The sequence below is a fragment of the Carica papaya genome, chromosome 6 (assembly GCF_054855325.1).
Source record: "Carica papaya isolate Zhongbai chromosome 6, ASM5485532v1, whole genome shotgun sequence".
Taxonomy (NCBI): domain Eukaryota; kingdom Viridiplantae; phylum Streptophyta; class Magnoliopsida; order Brassicales; family Caricaceae; genus Carica; species Carica papaya.
Genome location: NC_142314.1, coordinates 2084009 through 2098187, shown reverse-complemented (window position 1 = coordinate 2098187; position 14179 = coordinate 2084009). Strand labels below are relative to the sequence as shown.

Genomic DNA, 14179 nt, shown 5'->3' with positions numbered 1-14179 from the left:
CTTAATTAAGAGAATTTAATCATTATAGAATATATTTTCTTTGTTTATAAATATAAAAAATTAATTAAAATTCAATTCATTTGATCACTATAGTTTCACAAACATAATAATAAATTGTAATAAGTGGTATAATATTAATTACCGCTACAAAAATGGTGCAAATAAACATTGAAATTGTAATTTAGTTTTTGATATTCTTTTAGCAATTTTTTTTTTTTTAATTTTTAACAAAAAAGTTAAAATGTTTAATTGCATAACATAAGTATTATGTATATGATATATATATATATAGTATTGAGTAGGCACTGTTTATATTTTAGTAACTATTTTACATAACTAAAAAAGTCTTCTGTTTTTCATTTGAATACAGACAATATTTTATATCCATATATTCTCACCTGTGTGCCATGAATCCGTCGCTGTTTTACAAATTTTTTTGAATGTTATCACAAAAGAAGCCATTAATGCTGGATACCATACATAAAATTTTGAAATATAATCAAATCTCTACATATAGTAATTAATAATATTAGTACCCAATGGATAGACACTAACCAAAAAATAAAAAAGAGAGAGAAAAGGTTATGTAATCATGTAATACAAGCGTTTCGTGTCTATAAAAGGATGGTAAATAATTATATGGTTTGAATATATATATATATATACATATACATATAAGAATACAATCTAGCTTACTCACCTTCCAATAAATGAGTTTGCTTCCAAACGCAGGAGCTTTTTTGCATTTATGGCTGCCATCGTTATTTCACCTGCGCAGTTGCTTCGTTTTTCGTTTTCTTGTTTTCCCTAAATTTTGTCCAATTCAACTATAAATCTTTCCTATAAGAATCCAATTCATTACTCTTCTTCTTCGTACGATTTTTTTTTTCTCTCGGCACACACACACAAAAAAAAAAAAATCTACTCTGATTTACCTCTCTCTCTCTCTCTCTCTCTCTCTCTGTTCTTCTGCTACTCAAAAATGGCCTCCTCCGACCTCGAAAACAAGATGAGCTTCTCCATACAACACACTGATTCCTCTTGTTCCAACATTTACGACGACGATGGAAGATTAAAAAGAACCGGTACGAATCTATTCTCCTTTCTTCTATCGATTTTTTTGTTTCGATATTCAAAAACCAACTGTTGATGTTTATCGCGTTCAATGGTCCCGAGCCACAGAGCCGTGTCCCTTCTCGGTTTCTGTGGCTCCGACAGTATCCATGGTTGTCGTATGTCTGTATTTTCACCTCTCATAATAATTATATTGTTGTTGTTTTTTTTTTTCAGTACATTGGATTTGATTACATTTACTGATACTTTTCAATTACTTTTTTAATTTTAAAAATTCTCTCATAATAATTATGTCATATAGTTAAGTAATTTTACTCTAAAGTAATTATCATATAATTATCAAAGTTTTTAATACAATATTCACGTGTTAATTAAACATATATCTTCGTTTTTATGCTTAAATTAAAATATTAATCTATCAAATTAGTTCAATATTTATTTTTTTTTTTTAAAATAAAAAGTAAAATAAACGCAAGATCGATGTTTTCCCATCTCTTCTCAAGAAATAAGTAATTACTTTTTTATAAAATTGTGTTCGATTTTATATGTGAAAATTTCATTAATTTTAATATTAATCGTTAATTATGTTTATGAAAATATTATGTTAATCTCAAGCTCATATGACATTCGAAAATGTGGAATAGGAACATTGATGTCCGGAACAGCGCATGTAATAACAGCAGTGATAGGATCTGGAGTGCTGTCACTGGCATGGGCAATGGCTCAGTTAGGGTGGATTGGAGGGCCTTTTAGTCTTTTCATCTTCTCCCTTGTCACTTGGTTTACTGCCGGTTTATTAGCTGATGCTTACAGGTATCCTGACCCTGTTACCGGCAATAGAAACCACACTTATGTCCAAGCAGTCCAAACCATTTTAGGTACTCCCAATTTTTTTTTTTTTGTTCTTTTTTTAATTAATTATTAAATAATTAACGGAATATATTAAATGAAAATGTTTTTTTTATTTTTTTAATTTTATTTTTGTAGGAGAGTATCAAGCCAAGTTATGTGGACTTGCTCAATACGCAAATCTAATCGGATCGACCATCGGATATACAATCACTTCATCTATTAGCATGTCGTAAGTACTATTGATAAGCATAGATGTCGTAAGTACTATTGATAAGCGTAAACCCATATTGTATGTACACACATTACTATGGAGGTAACCTCCAACCTAACTCTAGAGATGATGAGGACAGGTAGGGAATCACATTTAACGATCTTGAGATCACTAACTCGAAGCACATATTTGAGCAACGTTATCTAAAAGAACAGTTATGTATTTATACACGTGTGTGATTTCCGTATGTAATTTGTTTAACAGGGCGATCAGAAGAGCCAATTGCTTTCACAAGCACGGTCATAATGCAGTATGTGAATCGTCGAACACCTTGTTCGTGATCATCTTCGCAGTTGCAGAGATAATATTAAGCCAAATTCCCAACTTTCATAAACTTGCAGGCCTCTCTGTGGTTGCTGCAATCATGTCTTTTGCTTATTCCTTAATAGGCCTCGGCCTCTCCATTGCCAAAATTGCAGGTTCATTACTAACCATAACAAAGTTCATCATATACAGATATACCCAGAGGGATTAAAACATGAGAAATAACTCTTTTATAATATAATTTTTTTTAAAAAAAAGAGGTCAATATTAAATTGTATTTACTAACCATATAGAAATGTACTAAGTTTGTGAATTCGATTTTGTGTCTTGAAGAAGGGAAGCCTGTTAAGTCTAGTATCACAGGAACAGTAGTTGGAGTGGATGTGACAAAGGCAGAGAAGATTTGGAATTTATTACAGGCTCTTGGTAACATTGCCTTTGCCTATTCTTTCTCTGTTATTCTCATCGAGATCCAGGCAAGTTCAATCTTCTTTCAAACTATAAATCAGTCTTTTCAAATTTCAAGTTATGTAATAGGGAATTTTTTTCCTTCTGAAACTGGAATAAAGTTAGTATTCAAACTCAAGTCATTACCTCTTTTACGAGAGTGTTATGGTATCTATTTTTAACTATATCTAAATTTCAACAAAAAGAAATTTAGTATATCAAACATAACTTTGTTGGGTGGATTTGTAGGACACACTAAAATCAAAGCCAGCTGAGAATAAAGTAATGAGAAAGATATCGACCATTAGTGTGTCAGTTACGACAATGTTCTACATGTTGTGCGGGATTTTGGGATATGCTGCGTTTGGGAATGAATCACCGGGCAATTTCCTAACTGGGTTTGGTTTCTATGAACCTTTCTGGCTTTTGGACTTCGCCAACATGTGTGTTGTTGTTCATCTGGTGGGAGCTTATCAGGTAAAAACTAATCGTTAATCTGTTCACAACAATAGTTAAAACTAGAAGCAAACAAGAATTGATTGAAGAAGAAGAAATTAAAATTTTTGTGATGTCTGTCAGGTATTCAGCCAACCAGTGTACAGGCTAGTAGAAAACTGGTGCAGCAAACTGCGACCAGACAGCAATCTTATAACAAAAGGTTATTCAGTGAATATTCCTGGGTTTGGAAATCAGAATGTGAACATGTTCAGATTGTTTTGGAGGACAGGTTACGTGATATTCACAGCTCTAATGGCCATGATATTTCCCTTCTTCAATAACGTTTTGGGTCTGATTGGAGCCTTCACATTCTGGCCATTGACTGTCTATTTTCCCATCAAGATGCATTTTTCACAGGCTAAGGTTCAAAAGTATTCTACCCACTGGATAGCTCTTACGGTCTTGAGCACCATTTGCTTCCTCATCTCTGCATTAGCTTTTGTTGCCTCTATTGAAGGCCTCATTGTTGGCTTGCATTCTTACAAGCCCTTCAGTTCTATTTCTTGATCTTTACCCTTTTCTCTCTGCGATTTCTGTTTTACTCTCCATTGGACTGGTTTTTCTTTTCGTTTTTTTCCTATATCGTGACAATGGAACCTAAAGCTTGGTTGCCTGTAATAATAATATTTTCTGAAGGAAATTTTTTTTTAAATGATTTTGTTTTACAGGATCAAGCTCATATTACAAAAGAATCAAGTATCCCATTTATACTCAGTCATCAACAATATGATTACAGCTATACTCAAACACCACCGACAGAATTATAATTATCCTCAAGCATGGATGGCCCTTGACTCTTATGTTTGCTCTCACATTCACTCATCTAATTTCTTTTTAAGGTGGGATGAGATGAAATATGAAAGTTAAATTCTAATTCTCAGTAATAGGACAAAATACGAAACTAAGAATAAAAAATTAGGTGAGAATGACAATGTACTCTACAGCAAGATACTCCATCCAAAATGAAGACAAGACAGCATCATGAAACCAAAGCATTGATAAAAAAAATAGTAATTGCAGAAGCACAGTGACAACAAAATGTTGAAGAAAGGATAAGAATGTATATATCTGATGCTGTTGTTGTAGACAAGCTTAACTTAGGCATATCATATCTATGGTACATTTAAGGTACTCTCATGACTTATAACAGGTGTTTTTCCATGAAGAATTGTGGTGTATGCAAACAACTAAAGCTTTCCCCAGCTTTTATTACTAGTTTTCCATGGATACTACATGAGAATATCTTGTTCCAGAAATTCATATGGGAAGCTATCTCATACCATTAAATCCCTCAAACTTGCAGTAAATGGTTATTTCCAATGATTAAAACCTTTTTGGGTGTCATTTTCTTCTCTTCCTTGATCAAAATACTAAAGGTTGCCATTTTTTGTGTTTGGACAGATTGCATGCTTCTGCTTCAGAGTGCACATATCAAGGCACAGGCTGTGCCCTGGACCATGCATGGTGTTCATCATTAAATTCATTGCTCCTATAGTTACGACTTTCTTGTAAATAGGTTATGCCCGTCCATATACCACGTATAAGTAATATGCTTACAAATACGATGCTTCCAAGAGTGCACACCACCTAGATATAACACAAAATCTGCAGAAAATTAGAGACAAAAATAACAAAACATCCTACTAAATGAACTTGGTTTGCAAAGTACTCATTGCAAACAAGGATAGTAGTACTTTACGAAGTTTTAAATTGCAAAAGGGCCAAATGGTGCACAAAATGTAAAATGCATTTCTAAAAATTTAAGAAGTGACAAATCACATGCCTATAACTGCAGCTTAAGACGTTCATTGAAACAAAAATTTGGACCATACACCCAAATACAGGTACTGTCTGCATTTTATTCCCCAAAAAGAGGAATTAACTGGTATCATCCCATTGTTATCCAAAAAGGGATGAGCAGTCTAAAAGTACCCTCCAACGGATTGCAAAAACCATAATTATACATATCATATTCCATTTTACTACTTCCAAATTAATTTTCACTGAAAAGAGATGGAACTTTTTTTTTTTTAAGTAAAAATGTAAAGAGTATATTAACACAGTACCAAAAAAAGGGGGTACCAACCTATTTACAAAAGATTTATAGTGTGTAGTTAGCATGTCAATGACATTTCCAAAATCCTCATCACTCAAAATATCATGCCCTAACAAGCTTTATTCCAAAATAGTTAATCCACATATCTCTTAATTTTTATACAACCCTATTTCTTTTCCTTCAAATGCTCTAGTACTTTTTTCTTTCCAAAGAACCCAAAAAATGGTCAATTGAACCAAAGTAGTAACATTGCTACTGATATTTAGCCCATCCCAAGCCCAAATTTCTCCCCTAACATTCCCAGCCATAACCCAATTAATCCCCAGCAGCTCATAAATCGTACCCCATAAATTATAAGCCACGGGGCACCATAAAAGTAATTGATGGCAAGTTTCCTCAGCACACATACAAAAATAACATCTATTAACAATAATCTGCCCCCTCCCCCTTAATTTATCTATGGTGAGAATGCTTTCCCTACATGCTTCCCAAGCAAAAAAAAACCACTCTTGGAGGAACTTTAGAATTCCAAATTTGCTTAAAGGGGAAATCCCCAATGTCTTCCGCATCCCCACCAAACAGGAATCTGTAGTATGACTGGACAAAAAAGTTTCCCCTTTTTTCTAATTTCCAGAAGACCTGATCCGAGCCCTCTTTCACATTCTGCTTTTCCAAAATTGACAAAAGCGCTTCAAACTCTTTAATTTCCCAATAATTTAAATATCTATTCACTCTAACAGACCATTCAACACAATCATTGCAAATCCGACATGCTTATGCCACCACCATCAATTTCGAATGAGCAATCTAAAAAATTCTGGGAAACCTGTTCTGCAATCTGTCATCGCCAATCCATTTGTTAAACCAGAATCTGATTTTGTCCCCTTTCCCCATATTCCACTTGATGCAGCTAAGGAACCTCGGCCATTGTCTCATTATATTCTTCCACAAGCCTCGTCCATGAGGCCTAGAGCTGGCCCCAGTACAGCACAATTTTCTCCACAGCTTGTAATCCTCATTCAAAAACTTCCATAGCCATTTTCTTTAAAGAGCCAAATTCATGTTGAATTTGAGATCTTATCCTCAAGCCACCACTATGAATCGGTTTTTTGACCTCCTCCCAATTAACCAAATGATACTTTCTATGGAACTTTATGACTAGGAAATAGCTGCTAATTAATGACTTTCTACCTCAAGTTCTTAGAACAATAATCACCCAACCAAAATATTTAATATAGTACCAAAATTAAAATTGTGGGTTCAAGTTCAAATGTTGAAGCCCCACCTCAACCGTATTCATTCCTTTTCCATAATTGGATGTTCATGCATTTTACCATTGAATCTAATGACTTGTGCATTCATATGGTTTGCATGCCCATATATTATGCTTTATTTCTAAAAAGAAGTTCACATATTATGCCATCATCCTGCTATACATGAGGGAGTTTGTTACAATATAACTAGCAAAATTAAGCAATTTCTGTGTCACTTAAGCTCTTATAATAATTCATCACCTAATCAATTATTTAAAATTGACATTTTATTTGATAGTCACACCACAAAGTTACAGGGTAATCTATGCCCTATTCTAATTTTTCAGATTATTACGAGATTGTGCTTCAATCAACAAGAGATATCAGACTAATTGTGTCCATGCGAGAACACATAATTAAACATGGATTATTATTGGTAAAATGAAGAATCCATTTTAGATTAGTGCAATTTAACAGTTAAAGGACAAAACAATTTTGACTCAAAATTCCCTATTAGCATTGAAGACAAACGTTCAATTATAAATTCACGAAACTCCAATGGATTAGAATAACCGCAAATTCATTCTCAAGCCTGCTTGGTCCTTCAGGTCCCTTCCAAAGCAAAAATAGTCGGACAAAAAAATATTACCTCGAGAAACGCCTTCAAGACCCACAGAAACGCTAGTATCAGGACCCCGTTCACCGTAAAACCCACCTACTTCAAACAAACACGACATTGAAACACATTGGAGCTCATGCTATACCAATTTCAATTTCAAAATTTCAAGCATTAAACTACTAAAATAGCCAAGGAAAAATAAGTATTTTACCAGTTTCGTAGATATGGAAGGAGGCAGAACTGACCGTGCGGCTCTCCTTGCTCTTTTGGAGATCTTCTTGAACACATTTTGAACGAATCTAACTAGCAGATCCAAACTCCTATCTTCTTCCTCATCATCATCGACGTCCTCGTCTTCGTCATCCTCATGGTAGTCTGGCGCGATCGAATGGCTCCAACTGCGTGGATCATCAACAAGATCATTATTCCTCTACACAAAAAAATAGAAATCGCAAATCAATATGTACACAAACACGAATACATATATACATACACACATATAGAGAAGGAACCTGAGAGATGTTGGAGGTGGTTTTTCTAGAAGCAAATAGAGGAAAAGGCGATTGAATATGAGAAGGCTGGCGCTTGAGGAGGAAGCTTCTGAAACTGGGGTTGCTGAGACCGAGAAGTTGTTTGAGTATTTTTGACTGGCCTTGAGGAGAAGAAGAGATGGAGGGAAGTGAGAAAGTGACGGTGAATGACATGGCCGTGACTCCGATTGAGAGTTCGGGTGATGGGAGCCAGCGACACAGACATGAATCAACAGAAATTGGTTCAGATTTTGGAAAACGGAAACTGTTGCGGTGCAGGCCGCGACGCCAAGCTTCGGCAGTTCGGCTTTTACTTATTAAGCAGCACTCTGCTTCACGGTAACGGTGACGGCATAAAAACAAACTATCAATTTCAATTTTTTAATACCATAATTTAGCACGAATTACTATTTTGTCACCTGAAATATTTGTCCTCTTAATTTTATTTTATTTTGCTATAATTAGATTCTAAATTTATAAAATTATTTTTATTCATGATATATTTTATATTATCCTTAAAATTTTAATTAAAAATAATAATTTTTTATTCGCTATGTTTTTAAAATTTATAAATTAAATATTACATGAGTTAGTTTTTTGTAATATAACTTGAAATAGCATAAAAATGTTATATTTTATATAGTTTTAAAATAAATTTATACTTGAATAAATAATTATGAATTTAAGTGACATAGTCATAAAATGTTCAAATTTAAAATTAACATTTTTAATTTTTAATTTTCTTAAATATATTTTAAACAAATTAACATTACATATTAATTTTACCTTGGTAATTGTATCATCCATATTAAAAAAACTTTAAACTTTTTATCTTGTGTAAGTTCAATATATTAACTTAAAAGTACTTAATTCAAAATGAAAATAAATTAGATAGATGATAGATTAATAATGGAGTTTGATTCGATTTTAAAGTTAAAATGAATATTTTTTAAAAAATAATTTTATTTTATTATATTTTTTAAACATTATTAATTTCAATTAGGATTGAGATTTGATAAAGTTTTATTAAAATAACTCATAATTTATGTCTAGTATATCTTATTATTTTGTTGTATGAATTTTTAATTTATGAATTTTTTTAAAAAAATTATATCATCACAAACATAAGTTAAAATAAATATTGAATTCAAATATAATATTAAAAATTATAAATTAACTTATTATACGTTTGACTATTAAATTAACGATACTGATATTTTGACAATATTTTAAATAATTTTTCAATTTAAAGTTACACTCGATAAAGTAATGAGTTACAGTAGCTTTTAAATCTTCTATTAATACATTGATAATTATACGAGAAACGATTTTTTTTATTTTTATTATATAAATTATGAATTAAATTAAACGAATTGATATTTTTTTATAGTATTTTAATCAAATTTTGACAACAAAATCAAATAATTTATGAATTCACTATTTTTATAATATTTGAATTTACTATTTTCTTGGTAGTATTTCGATTAAGATTTGAGAACTAAACTAAATAATATTTGACTGTATTTTAAACTAAAAAAAATTAGGAAAACAAAAATAAATAAATAAATAGTTTAAGAGGAGGAGAGGGATAGAAGTCAGGCGAGAGAGACACAGGTGGCTTCGCTCTGTCCTTTTTCTCCTGTGAGAATTGAAACAGGCCAAGAAAATGGACAGCAGAAAAGCCGACGGAAGTTTGGTTTCATATATGGACATATAGAAGTGTGTTCACACAGAGAGGCGGGAGAAAGGATAGAATGGGAAATCAGAAGCAGAAGTGGACGGCGGAGGAGGAGGAGGCGCTGCTGGCGGGAGTTGCCAAGCACGGCCCGGGAAAGTGGAAGAATATCCTCAAGGATCCTGATTTCGCGCCTTCCCTCACTAATCGATCGAACATTGACCTCAAGGTTTCCTAGCCCTCTCTCTCTCTCTCTCTCTCTCTCTCTCTCTCTCTCTCTCCTCCCGCCCTTTCTTTTTTTTTTTGTTTTTTTTTTGTTTCTCAGATAGAGCTCTTTCATTTTTTTTTTTTTCTCTGAGCGTTATGATTGACTCTCTGGAAATTTTTTGATTTCCCGGGTAACTGATTTGGTTTGTTGCGGGTATCAATAACCTTGGGGTGATTGTGTTCGAGGAAATTGAATTGAATTAGTCTCCCTCACTATATGTCCGTGCCAGGGAAACCCTAATATCCGTTAGGCTCTTTGACAACGCTTGGTTCGAGGGAAGTTCTATGCGACTTTTCCCCGGGAAGATTTCTTTGTCTTCTGTTATGGTCCGGAAGTTATTGAAGTGCCAAGTTTTGAAATATTGTTCATGTTATTTAGTTCTCTATTGAATTTCTTTGTCCGCAGTTAGTGATGAAACCAGAAGTTCTGACAGCCTCCAAGTGAAAATTCTGAATGCGAACTTTCTTTGGAAAAATGGAGTTCCACAAGAAAGCATGGAACTCATTTGTATGTCCATGTTTTTATATGTGCATACAAATAGGAAAATGACTACATGTGTGGTTGTTTCCACAGTGGGAATAGGTAGTGCTGATGTGTCTGCAGTATTTCTAGTTACTACTGAATATAGCTGAAACAAAATGCTATAGAGAAGATGGCTATTTAGTGATGAAACCAGAAATTCTGACAGCCTCGAAATGAAAATTCTGAATGCGAGCTTTCTTTGGAAAAATGGAGTTCCACAAGAAAGCATGGAACTCATTTGTATGTCCATGTTTTTATATGTGCATACAAATAGGAAAATGACTACGTGTGTGGTTGTTTCCACAGTGAGAATGGGTAGTGCTGATGTGTCTGCAGTATTTCTAGGTACTACTGTATATAGCTGAAACAAAATGCTATAGAAAAGATGGCTATTTGGAGGTGTTTGGTGGTAAAGAATGTTAAGATTTATGCTGTGGAAGAGTTCGTTTGGTTGTGAAGATTATATTCTTCTCAATTCGTATGCGTCTTGGTATTTAACTGAAATTGAGGAATTGGTTTTGAACAATTTCCTTGTTGGCCATAGGAGCTGCCTGATTGGGATCTTGCTAGTTACTTGACCAAAGGTTTGATTTGACCTTGTCTTTTATCAAAAAGTCTGGACTTAGGAAATCATATGATTGATTTAGAATTGCCTGAATTAAGGTGGAAGATGTGACATTCGAAGTAATTTTCATATGTCATAGAGTTGATTCTAAGAATATTCAGTTAATAAAGCAAAAAAATTTTCCCTATCAACTTCATTGCTATACACTGTGATAATTAATTACTGTTATCATGTTTGTCTTGGTGATTTCCAGAATCAATTTTGTTTTACATGTTCCGTATGCTTTCATCTACATTGTGCTGTAATCAAGCTAAGATAATTTTACAAGCCTGCAGTCCTGGACAACCCTTTGAGTTGTACTTCCAGCCAATTGCTCTCCTTTTGACCCCATGGAATCACAAGCCTTGTGAAGGTTTTCTTTCTATTTAGTTTTAAGAATTTTGCGGTTTTCTTCTATCACTTTTAATGCCTAAACTATCCATCTGACAATGAAAGAGTGTGAATACTTTTTAATGTTGGAATATTCTAAGTTTTCCTATTACATTTGAATGTGCTTGAAGCCTAAGTATGATTAAGCATAAGCAGTGTGTCAGTTGTTGTTTTGCTTTTTAACTTATGTAATGCTTTAACCTATTATGGTTTATTGCAATCTGTTTTCTCATCTTATTAGGACAAATGGAGAAACTTAAGTGTCAGCACTGGCGGGTCAGGCTCTAAAGACAAGTCGAAGACACCTAAAGTAAAAGCTGTTGTTGCAGCAGCAGCAGCTGCTGCTGCGGCTGCTGGCACTGCTACTGCTGCTGGCACTGCTACTGCAGTTCCCGGTGCTCCAAATTTGGCTCCATCAGCTTCAGTTGCTCATAATGCATCTTCTGGTACTGCCATGGATGATCCTTCAAACAGCATCGATGGGAATAATGCTCCTAGGTTCATCTTTTCTGTTCACTTTATTTTAATCCATATCCACGTGAGTTTTGTTTTACATAATGTTTATGCTGCATCACTTTCAAATTGCTCCTTCCCATGATGATTATTCATGTCTCTTTTTCTGCTAGATGTTGGAAAACCCAATCAAACAGTTTTAATTTCTTTGTTCTCGCCTTTTCCCTTTGTTTTTCAGGTATAATGCCATGATTTTTGAAGCTCTTTCAACCACAAAAGATAAAAATGGAGCTGATATTGGTGCCATTGTTGACTACATTGAGGTCAGATGAATGTAATTCTTTCATATGTCATCTTCTGATTTTATCACAACCTATTACGTCGTAAAGTAGCTATATTAATTGCAGAATGTTCTTAACCTGGTTGGAGACAACAATTTTCCAAGGTGTTTGGATATAAGGAAGTAGACGTGCTAACTGAATTAAATATTAGAAAAGAAACAGAACTCACATACAGTGGTTTCTTAACCTCAACACAAGCTGATGTCCTGTAATTTCCGTGCCTCTGTTTCTTTCTACTTCTTTTGAGAAAATAGTGTAGCATCTGACACTAGGACCTTCTAATTGTTCATGGCTTGGTTTCTTTGTAATTTCCTTACTAAAGTAATGTGGCTGGATTGACATGTATTCATTAATTTATCTCTGGGTGATTTTTGCTTTTCTCTTTCGTTATTGTTCTCTAGCGGCTGATTGTTGTCACATCCATATTCTGAGTAGTACGTGACCGTCTTGATTCACTTATTGCAGCAAAGACAGGAGGTACCACCAAATTTTAGAAGGTCGATAAGTTCAAGATTGAGAAGACTTGTTGCTCAAGGCAAACTTGAAAAGGTAAGTGTTCCATGCAACAGCTTTCTGCCATTTTTGAGTCTTTTATTCCTCAAAAGTGTTGGTTATATGTGCATTATGACACCAACTATAGTTGGATATTGGAAAGAGTAAAGCTGTCTTACATAATAAATACATGATTCTTTCATGCTAGTATCTTTTTAGCATTTTTCTCAATCTATAGCAATCAGGTTGGTGGACCAGTAAAATGAGATGAAGGACATGAGTTAGTTTTGCAGATTGGTATCACGTGAGCTGAGTTCGAAATTCTCAAATTTCTTCTTTATTTTAACTTATGTGAAGGTTCGGTAGAATGCATCATTTTTCTTTCCTACATTGAACATTCCTGAAATTTAAAACTGAATTCTGAAATAAGAAGCAATATGTTTGAACTTCTTGAGACTTTGATATATGTTCTGCCAAGTTTACTCGTGAAGAGTTTTTTCATCACTCTTTTAGTTTAACTTGCTCAAGACCATCTTGAATGGCTGCCAACTTCTGAATGATTCTCCAATCATGCTGACCTTTGTGTAGAGCATTTATTGGACTGTGCTTCTTGCAGTTTGGAACTATGTAGAATTGCAGGATAACTAGTTGTGCTGAAGTCAATATTCAATGCCATGGACTTGGGTATGATTCTGTCTCATGTGAGTTACTCACCTTTGTCGATACTGCTCAATGCAGGTAGAAAATTGCTACAAGATCAGAAATGATGCCTCATTGGTGACAAAAACACCTACCCCAAAACAAAAAGATGTCAGGGCACAAAGACCCCAGAGTTTAGGGTCAATGGCATCTGGTGATATGGTGGAGGAAGCAGCAATGGCTGCAGCCTATAAAGTTGCTGAAGCTGAAAACAAATCATTTTTGGCTGCTGAAGCAGTTAAGGAAGCAGAACGTGTCTCGAAGATGGCAGAAGATGCTGATTCAACGCTACAGATAGTGAAACAACTCTACGAGCAATGTAATATCAAAGCACTGCCTGTTTGTGTCTGCCTACATATTATAGTTGTTCCTGTATCTGACCATATCTTATTTTCTTCTTCTGGGTTTACTGTTGCAGGTTCTAATGGGGAAGCTGTTATCTTGGCGTGACTTTGTAGATTGTAAGTGGTAAAATCTTTTAAATTTTGCAACCTGTTTGTAAATTTCTTGGTCCAGGGGGAGCAGTTGACATTTGTGAAGTTGCTTTAGGAAATCATGTCTACCGAAATTAACGACAGGTATGATCAATTAATCTTGATTTGTTGAGGAGGAATATGCATTTGAGAGTTTCTTGGTTCGAACAGATCTTGAAACAAACTAAAAAAAGAATCCGTTGCGGAATTCGTTTCTGAATTCACACAAAATTCATCTACTAGAGAGCGAAGATAGCAAAAATTTAATCTTTACTAAAACTTTACGTATAATTTTATATGATGCCTTTTTATATCATATTTGAGAAAAATGTGATAAAACAATCTGAATTTTAGGGTTGTACAGAATTCAACATGATAAGAAATTACAATTCATTATT

At 34.0% G+C, this 14179-nt stretch overlaps 3 protein-coding genes across 3 annotated transcripts; 2 read left to right on the top strand and 1 right to left on the bottom strand.

Annotated features, from left to right (window-relative positions):
• The first annotated feature begins 683 nt into the window (after window positions 1–683).
• On the top strand, window positions 684–4058 carry LOC110810421 (amino acid permease 6-like). Its single transcript, XM_022036609.2, has 7 exons — window positions 684–1085; window positions 1719–1952; window positions 2062–2155; window positions 2402–2616; window positions 2795–2937; window positions 3158–3385; window positions 3488–4058. The coding sequence occupies exons 1-7, from the start codon at window positions 983–985 to the stop codon at window positions 3911–3913; spliced, it is 1443 nt and encodes a 480-aa protein (XP_021892301.2). The 5' UTR covers window positions 684–982; the 3' UTR covers window positions 3914–4058.
• A 389-nt stretch (window positions 4059–4447) lies between these two features.
• On the bottom strand, window positions 4448–8210 carry LOC110810466 (ATP phosphoribosyltransferase regulatory subunit). The gene is made up of 4 exons (XM_022036664.2): window positions 7847–8210; window positions 7546–7764; window positions 7365–7430; window positions 4448–4993 (listed from the first exon to the last, which is right to left on the bottom strand). Exons 1-4 carry the CDS (start codon window positions 8036–8038, stop codon window positions 4838–4840), a joined length of 633 nt encoding a protein of 210 aa, XP_021892356.1. The 5' UTR covers window positions 8039–8210; the 3' UTR covers window positions 4448–4837.
• A 1233-nt stretch (window positions 8211–9443) lies between these two features.
• On the top strand, window positions 9444–13921 carry LOC110810412 (telomere repeat-binding factor 4-like). The gene is made up of 6 exons (XM_022036582.2): window positions 9444–9768; window positions 11565–11821; window positions 12015–12099; window positions 12583–12666; window positions 13348–13627; window positions 13727–13921. The coding sequence occupies exons 1-6, from the start codon at window positions 9619–9621 to the stop codon at window positions 13756–13758; spliced, it is 888 nt and encodes a 295-aa protein (XP_021892274.1). The 5' UTR covers window positions 9444–9618; the 3' UTR covers window positions 13759–13921.
• Window positions 13922–14179: the final 258 nt, after the last annotated feature.